The sequence below is a fragment of the Plasmodium fragile genome, assembly GCF_000956335.1.
Source record: "Plasmodium fragile strain nilgiri unplaced genomic scaffold supercont1.26, whole genome shotgun sequence".
Lineage (NCBI taxonomy): Eukaryota > Apicomplexa > Aconoidasida > Haemosporida > Plasmodiidae > Plasmodium > Plasmodium fragile.
The window spans coordinates 254,141-265,524 of NW_012192606.1; the positions used below are offsets into that span (position 1 = coordinate 254,141).

Sequence of the window (11,384 nt, forward strand, 5' to 3'; positions counted from 1 at the left end):
TAACCTTCTGTTTTAGTGGACTTTTTTTTTTTTTTTTTTTTTTCATGTAAATAACTTTTTATACTTAAAAAGGAGAATGCCAAGCCCTGCGGCTTTTTTACACATTCGGGGAATTATATCAGGAATCGGTCCGTGGTGCTAATGTAATATTTTTTCTTACATTTGGAGATTTACACAAATTGCAAAAAAGAAAAAATAGTTTACTTTAGTAAAGAAGTAACAATGTTGAGGAAATGTTCAATATTAGTAAAGAAAAAAAAAAAAAAATTTAGTAGTAACAAAACTTCAACATTTGTGTCATAAGTTTAAAAAAAAATATAGTACACAAAAAAAAAAAAAAAGAAAAAAAGAAAAAAGAAAAGAAAAATTCATTACATAATTTTAAAATTAAAATCCAATACGACGTAAAAAACGAATAGGAATTAAAGTATGGCAAAGAATGAGTAAATAAAAATGGGGTCTCAAATCAGTCATCTTTACAATTCATTCGTGAATGCATTTTACGCATTTACGCAGTTTATATGCGTACATACGTACATATGTACATAAGGGTATTTATACAAATGTACTATACGTACACACTGGAGGCAAATAATATTCTCTACATTTTTGGAGGAAAAATGTGAGCTAGCACTGTCGCTTGTATTTTCTCTTGTCGCAAAAAATGGTTATGCTTTCATACGTACACATGTACACGCATTAAAAGAAAAAACTCTTTAAGTATTTGTTATAGACCACGTCACATTTCATCTGCAGATCTAATAAATCCCCATCGTTGTTTATGATAATATCCGCGTACTTTATTTTCTCATCCGTTGGTAACTGGTTTCTGCGGAAAAGAGAGGGGAGGGAAATAAAAGGGTTTGCATAAATTCACCAAATTGAGGATTCTTGTAAATACGTATGCAAGCACACACGGAGTGGCACGTAAGCACGCGTACGTTGGGGTGTATACTTCCCCGTGTTTATTAAGCACAAGGGGGCCGTGACACTTGCAATACATGTGAACAAACATTTTCGCCGTGCAGCAGCGCAGTGGCCCATAAAGCTGTGCGACGAAGCAAACACAATGGAGATGAATGAACGGAGAAACACGTGCAAAAATATACACATATGTATTTATTACATATAGACCCCCTTTTATGCTTTAAACAGTGCACCGTGCCACATCACAAGTGCGCTTAAAAAAGCTGGTGATTTTACAACCCTTACTTGATTATGCTCATTGCCGTGTCATATGTGCAGTTTTTGTCTCGAGATAATATACGCGTTATCTGATTCTTTACGGACGACTTAAGAAGTATAACTGGGCTTGTCAATAAATACAATTTAGTTTCAATTAACAGAGGCGCCTCTATAGCTACATTATATTTAAAGTACAAAAATTTATACTTTAAGCATTCCTTAATTATCTGTATTATTATATAAGTGTGTGTGATTTTATTAATATACTTAACATTTTCCTCATTGTTAAAGACAATTTTTCGTAGCAAGGTTCTGTTAATAGTCTTATCATGGTTCAGAATTTCCTCCCCAAAATGCTTCAAAATTTTTTTGTAACATGTTGATCCCTTTTGGTATATCTGGTTGGTTATTTCGTCCGCATTAATGACAACCACGTCTTTTTTTTTTAGAAAATTACAAAATGTTGATTTCCCCACAGCAATCCCACCTGTGATACCGATTAGACATAGATAGTTTCCTAAAAAAAAATTAAATATTCCTAATAGACCGAAAAACACATTTGTATAAATTAAGAAGCTGTTCATAACTATTGTGCTGACCAGGGCATATTTGTGATTCTCTATCTTCTTGAATTTGTTTTTTCTATTTATAAACCCAATAGGAATTGAACCTAGTGCCAGGAAGCATGGAATACATTTGTCCAAAAAGAATGTTAAAAACATAATTGTCTCCTTCCTGTTAGAGTCATATTTTTGTTTGTTGTTACGCGACCATTGTTTTGGCTGATCACTTTTGCGGTTTGACTGCGCGTCGCGGTTCTTCCTAGCTGTTCTTCTTAGGCGTTATCCTTTGCAGCTCACCTATGCAGCTCTCCTTTGAGGTTCCCCTTTTGGGCGCACTTTCTTGGCTCACGTTCTCCCTCTTCAGCTCCAGCTCTTTTTTCCTACTGTGTTTACTTGGCAAATGTGTACACAAACGAGCGTCCCTTTATTCTTCCAATGCATAACCCTTTTACTACTTAATCACTCTTGCAATATTTGTAAATTTTTTCCTATTCAAAAATGGGATTTTTACACACTACAGATGATATAAGTACACAGCTAAGAAGAATCCGTTTTTGTTTTGTCTATCGTGTGCATACATTTACAGCTGGACATGTCAAACGTGAGACGTTTACATGTGAATATACATACGTGTTGGAGTTTGATAAAAAAAAAAAAAAAAAAGGAATTAACGCGTTGCATACACATATGCATATATACGTACTTATGTACAGGCGTACGCATGTACGTATGAAAGTTTACTCCTAAACACGGAAATCACACGTTTGAAACACAAAAACAAATCACTCGAAATGGATTGATACAATGGGACTGACGATCTATAGCATTGTGCGTTTCATTTATCATTAATCAAACGACGAAATGGAGAAAAAAAAAAAAAAAGAAAAGAAAAAAGATATTCATAGGGGTGTTAAACTCGTCATACTAATATACATAATGCTTCAACGTGTGCGTAATTATATCATAAAGAGTGCTTTTATATGTATTTCCTCCTTATTCATTTTTTTTTTTTTTTTTTTTCTTATAAAATGTTATAAACTAAAACTTATTCATGCTTATGCATATTGTTATTAACTCTGAATGGTATTTTTTTTTGTTTTTTCAATATTCGAAAAAAAAAGAAATAAATTTGTAAAAATAAAATATAATCGTTTGAATGTGGATTTTTTTTTAAGTACACAACATACACTGCATAGTTTTCATTATAATTATTTTTTTTAACACAAGGTAAGAAGTGATCAAGCGCGCGATTAAAAAATGTATAATCAATAATCACGTTTTGCCATATGTACACAATTGCCTACATACGTACAATAACAGTGCCTACCTCTTTAACCCATATGCGTATTGGATATGCAAAATCGTCACGACTCCTCTGCTACACTATGCTGTGCCACGTTATATACTCATTTTATACGTACATATTCCCACGTCCGCATTCGCGATCTCTTACATTGAGAACAAAAAAAAAAGAGTGTTAATTTACCGTTACCGCCAATTTTTTCCCTAAAGCCGCAAGTAGGCAATTTACATGTGGTCAAATAAAATAAAACTTGTTTACTACTGCTTTATAACTAAAAAAAACAAGAAAGCTTTTACATATACGTTACGTTGTTACATATGTATTACAAACAAATAATGCTTGTGAAACAAAATTTCGATGACAAGTACTAAACACAGGGTTGTTAAAATAGTGCAGTTGGAATAACGTAAAAAATGAACACATATTTTGTGTGTTGATATGTGCGTGGACACACAATTATGCTAATAATGCAGAATTTGCAAAAAAATAAATAAATAAAACTTAAACAGCGAAAGAGAAATTCAATTAAAGTAACATGATAAAATAGTGATATAATCACGATACAGTAACGATACAGTGACTGCGCGGTCTGGCTCAACTGCGTAGCCAGGCGCAAAATGGATTTCTCTCGTATACGAGGTTTTCAAGGGGGGGAGGAAATAAAACTGGAGAAAGTTATTCATGCGTCAAAACGTATGCGCACATGAACAGATAGGCCTTCTCGTTTATCTTTCCTTTAATGGATGATTCAAATAACTACATTATATAAAAAACCACTAAAACGGAAACAAAATTGAACTGCGTCAAATGGTCTGAGCAACAAACAGGATTATTAGTGAGCTCAAAAAAAGAGTTAGTTAATTTTATTTGGCAGACTTTCTTTTATTTAGAATGTCCACAATGTTATGGGCCACGTTCATAATTCCATTTAACTGCAATCCACACTTGAAGCATTTTTTATTTTTCTGAAACATTTCAATGAAACACTTTTCACAGAAATAATGGGAACATTCAGTGACACTTGGATTCATTTCTAGTTTCCATTTCCTTTTGCATTTTATGCAAGCAAATGGGAGATTATTTTCGCCATCACTTGAGTCGCTGTCAGAGTTTTCCTTTTCTGTGCAGGAAGAAACTGCGGATAAGTCGGGGGATTCCCCCCCATTATTTTCTCCTTCAATTTGTGCACTTTTCCCGTGTCCTCCATCGTCCCCATCTTCGGAGTTTCCCAATAATTCCTCCTTCTCCTTTAACTTTCGCAACATTTTTTCGTTCCATTTTTCTAATTTTTCCTTTCGCAGAGCTTCATTTCGCTTTCGCTTTTCCTCATACTCCTGTTCAATTTTCCACCCACTTTTGTAGTCACTTCTGTCGTGTAAAAAAATGCACGTATCTCCAAATCCACAATAACCCGTTTCCTTGTAGTCCTTACATATGCACGGTTCATAGTCAATCCTCAGAGTGACTCTTACATTCGCGCCGCTATTTCGTACTGGGCCGTACAGTCCTGTGTATTTATTTTTGGCCAAGCTATCTTTGCTGATCATTAGAGCTTTTTCATGAGCATCCTTTCCTCTATAAACATTGTCCTTTAAGTTCCCCTTAAGTATTTCTTCTCCTATTTCGATGTTTCTTTCCATTCTGGCCCTATAGTCATTCTTCGAGTCTTCGTCTATATCGTACGAGCCATAATTTTTCGAAACGGAGAAATCTCCCTTGTACACCCTATCTTCTGTTATGTTAGATTCCTTAACGTCTTCACTCTTTGATTGTATCATCACTTTGTGTTTTCTTTTTAAATGCAAATTGTTCTCTTCATTCATCTTCTTTAATTTTTTCTTGAACAGAAATTTACACACCACATCGTCCTCATCATCATTGTCATTACTGCCTGTTTTTTCTTGTAGATCGCCTTTGTTAACATGCCTGTCTTTTTCATTAATACTATCTAGGTTTTCATCATTTGGGTTTTCCTCCCTTTTGGCTTTTTTTTCTTCACTGCTATTGCCTTCTTCATCTTTTATATCCTCCGTTTTCTTTCGATGTTTTAAATTACTTATGGTTCTCTTCCTAAACATTTTTTTTTTCCCCTGTTGTTTGTTTATAAAATACTAAAATGCTCACATGTAGGTGATGAACTACTACTACGTGAACGATCTGTATGCAGGTGTCGACTGATGTGTAATGTCCATCCGTACGCAATTCTTCATTAACACAGAGGCCTCCGATAGGTTCCTATTTGTTCTTTTCCTGTTCGTACCCCCCTTCCTGTCTTTTATATTCAGTTGGGCTTTCTTCTACCGTTTTCGGCTGTTAATGCCACGTTTCTTGCCACTTCCTTTTGGATGCCACTTTTCCTGTGCCTATCTCCCAGTTCCTATTAGCTCCACGTGCATTGAAGGTTACACTTATGTGAAAAACAAGGACTTTGTTCTACTAAATTTCGTAGGTTTAAAACAAATTCAGGCGTCTTCATGGAAAAGTGCTTCACTTTTTAAAGTAACAAAGGGACGTCTTCAAAAAAAAAAAAAGAAAAGAAAAGAATGCATTTATGCAATTCTCTCATGAATTGTCCACAGGGCTATTAATGTTGCGACGTTTCCTTTCTCAACTCTATCAGAAAGTTTTGACCAAAAGCATCCATTACAGTACATTGCCCATGTTGGGCTGCTATTCGCCCCTTTGCGTTCGTATATGCATATACTTTATACATTCATTTCCTAGGTATTGTTTTAATTTTTTTCACTTCCCTTCAATTTTAGCATTTACATGTTAACTTTATATTTGCTTCATTATTTTTTTTTCTCTATGCCTGCTGGAAAATTCAGCAAGCATGCTTTTGTATGACAAAGTTGGCGTGATTTAGGCCCAATCCTTTGTCACATTCGTTCACTCTAATTTTGTTTTATTAGCAGACTAATATTGCAAAAAAAAAAAAAAAAAAAAGGCATTCAATTAAATCCCTTTCGGATTAACCGAGAAAGGGAAAAAAAAAAAAAAAAAAAAAAAAAAAAAAGGCATTCAATTAAATCCCTTTCGGATTAACCGAGAAAGGGAAAAAAAAAAAAAAAAAAAAAAAAAAAAAGGGTTTAAAGAGCTGCCCCCCATGCGGACCCGGATTCGGAAAAGCGCCTCATGTGGAATTACATGTATAGCACCAAAAAAAATAAGCAAATACAAACAGTTAACAAAATTAACGAAATTAGCCAAATTAGCTAAATTAACAAAATTAACACAAAATGCTTACACGTGCGGAAAGGTCAGGAAGAATTTGATGATGCCAAAAAAACACATTCCAAAATAGGGATATATAAAAAAAACAGAACGTGTGAAACTTCTCACCAGTTCGCATACCTGCCCACTTTTAGCCGTTAACCCACAACACGATTGCAGCAAACATTTGTGTCACGAAAAAACATGTGTAAAATCTTGCAAAGGCTGCTAATGAGCAACTGCTAAATTTTGCTTCTTTCACGTAAACCAGATTTTTGCCTATAACGCACGTGCATACATGTTTTTACATGAATCACACCTTTCGTGCTGGGGGCAAGCTGGTGTAGTGTAAAATATAGGACGCTTTCACCTCAACACGTGTTCCCTGAACAGAAAAACAAAACGTTAAGTTGCGAAAAATGCAAAATGCTCGTGTTGCGAACAAAATAACACTAATACTATGTCTCCTTTTTGCTGCCCTCCTAAAACCAAATGACGTAACAGAAGCGTATAATATAGCTCGGAATGCAGAAAAATTAAACTACATATTAAATTACAAAAATGGCAATAGGTATCGCACAGATAATAGGATAAATAAAACGTTTTTTAAAAAAAAGGAACTTAGGGAAAATGCATTAAACAGCTTTAATGATGACGTGAAGACAATTAGGGAAGACATATCGTCAGAGAGTTCTCCGGTGGAAAAGTACAATTTCAAAGCAGAGGTGAATAAAGTTATGGATATAATAGTTAATTCTTTATACACGGATAAGGATGTATTTCTGAGAGAGCTAATTTCGAACGCGTCGGACGCCTGTGACAAGAAAAGGATAATACTACAAAACGAAAAACAAATGAAAGAAGCACAGAATATAGCGAACGCACCAGGTGTAGAAAAAAGAGACATGGAAAAATCAGTTCCTGAGGGAGCTAGCAAAGATGGAGAGGTAGAAAATAAAGAACAAGTTGATGAAATAAAAAAGCTAATCATAAAAATCAAACCAGATAAAGAAACCAAAACGCTAACCATTACAGATAATGGAATTGGTATGGACAAATATGAACTCATTAATAATTTAGGAACGATCGCTCAGTCGGGGACTGCCAAATTCTTAAAACAAATTGAAGAAGGGAAGGCGGATAGTAACCTAATTGGACAATTCGGAGTTGGTTTCTACTCCTCCTTTCTGGTGTCCAAAAAAGTGGAAGTATTCACAAAGAAGGAAAATACAATCTTTAGATGGTTCTCCGATCTGAATGGCAGCTTTATGGTGAACGAAATAAAAAAGTATGAACAGGAATATGACGACATAAAATCAAGTGGAACCAAAATTGTCTTACATTTGAAAGAGGAATGCGACGAGTATTTGGAGGATTATAAGTTAAAAGAACTAATCAAAAAATATTCCGAGTTCATTAAATTCCCTATCGAAATTTGGTCAGAAAAAATTGATTACGAAAGAGTTCCAGACGATTCGGTGTCCCTAAAAGATGGAGATAAAATGAAAATGAAAACGATAACAAAAAGATATCACGAATGGGAAAAAATTAACGTGCAGTTACCAATATGGAAGCAAGACGAAAAACAACTAACTGAAAATGATTACTATAGCTTTTATAAAAACACCTTTAAGGCATATGATGATCCGTTAGCCTATGTCCACTTTAATGTAGAAGGACAAATCTCTTTCAATTCCATTTTATACATCCCAGGATCCCTCCCATGGGAATTGAGTAAGAATATGTTTGATGAAGAATCAAGAGGAATTCGGCTCTACGTCAAAAGAGTTTTCATAAATGATAAATTTTCAGAATCTATACCCAGATGGTTAACCTTTTTAAGAGGTATTGTAGACAGTGAAAATTTGCCTCTAAATGTAGGAAGAGAAATTTTACAAAAGTCAAAAATGCTTTCTATTATCAACAAAAGAATTGTTCTTAAAAGTATCAGCATGATGAAAGGACTTAAAGAAACCGGAGGAGAAAAATGGAATAAATTTCTCAACACGTTTGGAAAATATCTCAAAATTGGAGTCGTGGAGGATAAGGAAAATCAGGAAGAAATAGCCTCCTTAGTTGAATTTTATTCCATCAATAGTGGAGATAAAAAAATCGATTTAGATACATACATAGAAAATATGAAACCGGATCAGAAGTGTATCTATTACATTTCAGGGGAAAATAAAAAAACCGCGCAAAATTCACCCTCTTTGGAAAAATTGAAAGCACTAAATTATGATGTGCTTTTCTCCCTAGAGCCGATAGATGAATTTTGCTTGTCGTCCTTGACTGTTAATAAATACAAAGGGTACGATGTCTTGGATGTGAACAAAGCGGACTTGAAGCTAAAAAAAGAAAACGATCAAAACCAAACGGATAGTCTGGATAAGATAAAAATGAAATACGAAGTATTATGCAGATGGCTACATAACAAATTTTCTCACAAAGTTCATGAAGTTCGAATTTCCGACAGATTGATTAACTCTCCAGCTTTGCTAGTTCAAGGCGAAATGGGCATATCCCCTTCTATGCAAAAGTACATGAGACAACAAGCCACCGCGCAAGGAATGTCAGAGAATGAAATGTTCGGGGGACAGTCAGCCAATCAACCAGTGTTAGAAATTAATCCAAACCATTACATCATCAAACAGCTAAATCATTTAATACAAATAGATAAAATGAATTCGCAAAATTCAGAAATTGCAGAACAGATATTTGACATTGCTTCCATGCAGGGGGGGTACACCATTGATGACACGGGTCTTTTTGCAAAACGGGTCATAGGGATGATGGAAAAAAATGCCCAGAATTATTTGATGAATGTTCAGGGTAATCTGGACGACAAACCTTCAGAAAGTAGCCTGTCTAGCAGTTCAGAACAGGCAACGAATTCTGCGCAGCTTGATACAACTCAGGGCAACGCAGGCGAGAATAGCCCAGGGCTTGACAAACCAACCGATTCAAGCGAGTCCGTCGGATTAAGTGAATCCAACGCAGACGCAAGCAGCACGGACGGACAAGGCGACGAAAGGTTGACAGCCAGCAATTTAGACGGCTTGGGTGGAGACAAGGCAAGTGCAAATTCAAACAACATAAGTGCAGACGTCTTACGCGATAACACCTTGGATGGAAATAAAATGAATGGGTTGGATTCAAACTTGTACAACATTGATCGAAACATTTTTAATGACAAAATGTTTAGTGCCTCGGACAAAACCGTCTTATGATGCGGAAGCATAGGACGAGTAGGCTGGTAATAGGCCACCTTAATTATCAACCATTTTTTAAATGCACACATGTGAGGGTGTTCATGTGCATGCACGTTCCACATAACTGAGACGAGGAAAATCACAAGCGTGTATATTTTCCCAAGTCACCGCTTCAAGTTATGTTTCACTCATTTGTCTAATCATTACAGTGACATATATATATGTATATCCTTTTTTGAATTTATTCATTCTCGCAAGGTTGTTTGGAATCTTCACGTGTGTATACATATCTGCTCTGTAAATTTTTCAAATGTTTTTTTTTAATAATCCTTACTAAATTAGGAATTAAATTAACTCTGAAAATTTAATTCTGTGCGTAATATGTGAATATTTTTATGTGCATTTTATTTTATTTATTTTGTTTCCCCCACTTGTAAAATAAATGTATATTCCTCCTCATGACATTTAAAATTTACACACTCTCTTGCATCTTTTACAAATGTTTTCAAACGTTTGGACAGTTCCAACGCAATATATTGTTGTCCTTTTTTTTTTTTTTTTTTTTTTAAGTTTTAAGCAATTTTTTTTAATAGAATAATAAGTAGTACGCCTCGCACTTATCAAAAAGTGAGTAGGCTTCCTCAAATTGCGCACACCCTTTGGACATGTTCAAAGTATAGCAGTTTTCGCTGCTGGTGGGAGTTGCCACGTAAACTCGTATGTAATGCAATTTATTATCCCCGGGACAATAACGAGGACACGTACTTTCAAAACAACGTCGTCTTCCCCCCCGTGCGAATCCGTGTACATAGCTATTCATAAAAGATGCAAAAATTCATCGAAAAAGTTAAGCAGCAAAATGCACAAGGGGACAATTCCCCAAATAAGCTATTACCGACCAAAAGGATCCAATTTAATAATATACTGTACGAAATGGGGAAAAAAAAAATACTCAACTTTGAACTTGATTTGTGACGAGAGAAAAAATAAAATAATAAAATTGAGCACAAATGAGCAACTCCCTGCATACAACCATTTGTACACCATCCAAATAACCCTTTAGGGAAAAGAAAAAAATAGAACAAGACAAAGCAGAGCATGTCAAACTGTTAAAAGTTGTTAAAGAGTACTATCTCACTAAGCTGAAAAGACGTGCATTTTGTGCAATTACAAATGATTATTATAAAATGCAGAGCTTTTTATGCGTTCTTAAATTAAGCGATCTTCGGAGAAGACGGAAACTCGTTTTTCTATCCTTTCTGTAAAACCAAAACACGTATAAAAAGATGTGTATAGAAAATGAACACCACAGCTGATGTTACATGTGCTTATTTTATTTATTTATTTTTTTTCCTTACCACAACAGAAAACATAAATGTTCAAGCAAGTTGGCAAAATGTGTTACCCAATCTATCACCCGTTTCATTGACGCAAAACAGAGAAAAATGGTAACATTCCGCTGCTTCCAAATTATCAAAAATAAATTCTTGGCCACAAAAGGAGCATATTTGAAAGTACAGCGTAGGCATTTACCCACATGAATTTGTCAAAACGTTAATTTGTGCACACGATGTCGTAATGCGTACATATGAGCTAATGTGTGCATTTATACACACAAAATCCTTTCCTTGCTTATCTATTTATGTACTTTTTTTTTTTTTTTTAAGATAAGAAAAAGGAGAATTGATGAGATTATGAAGAGTACATTTTACAAATGGTTGGACTTAATTGCAAAAAAAGTGGAAAACAAATTTGAAAAGGCACGTCGTTATTACATGTTAAGAAAAAAGCAGAGGATTTTTTATCTATGGAAACGAAGCATAAACGATGAAAAGTTTTTTAAAAAAGTAGATAAAATTTTTCTCAAGCTGGAAGCAATTGTGTCTTCTTGGACAAAAAGGTGACATCATT

At 34.7% G+C, this 11,384-nt stretch overlaps 4 protein-coding genes across 4 annotated transcripts; 2 read left to right on the forward strand and 2 right to left on the reverse strand.

Annotated features, from left to right (window-relative positions):
* Positions 1-699: 699 nt before the first annotated feature.
* On the reverse strand, positions 700-1,907 carry AK88_02637 (dephospho-CoA kinase; the record flags this gene model as incomplete). The annotated part of the gene is made up of 2 exons (XM_012480262.1): positions 700-829; positions 1,213-1,907. The coding sequence occupies 2 exons, from the start codon at positions 1,905-1,907 to the stop codon at positions 700-702; spliced, it is 825 nt and encodes a 274-aa protein (XP_012335685.1).
* A 2,007-nt stretch (positions 1,908-3,914) lies between these two features.
* Positions 3,915-5,129, reverse strand: AK88_02638 (uncharacterized protein; the record flags this gene model as incomplete). Its single annotated transcript, XM_012480263.1, has 1 exon — positions 3,915-5,129. One exon carries the CDS (start codon positions 5,127-5,129, stop codon positions 3,915-3,917), a length of 1,215 nt encoding a protein of 404 aa, XP_012335686.1.
* Positions 5,130-6,683: 1,554 nt separating this feature from the next.
* AK88_02639 (uncharacterized protein) lies at positions 6,684-9,491 on the forward strand (the record flags this gene model as incomplete). Its single annotated transcript, XM_012480264.1, has 1 exon — positions 6,684-9,491. One exon carries the CDS (start codon positions 6,684-6,686, stop codon positions 9,489-9,491), a length of 2,808 nt encoding a protein of 935 aa, XP_012335687.1.
* An 807-nt stretch (positions 9,492-10,298) lies between these two features.
* Positions 10,299-11,377, forward strand: AK88_02640 (uncharacterized protein; the record flags this gene model as incomplete). The annotated part of the gene is made up of 4 exons (XM_012480265.1): positions 10,299-10,399; positions 10,537-10,734; positions 10,840-10,987; positions 11,141-11,377. The coding sequence occupies 4 exons, from the start codon at positions 10,299-10,301 to the stop codon at positions 11,375-11,377; spliced, it is 684 nt and encodes a 227-aa protein (XP_012335688.1).
* Between the last annotated feature and the right edge of the window lie 7 nt (positions 11,378-11,384).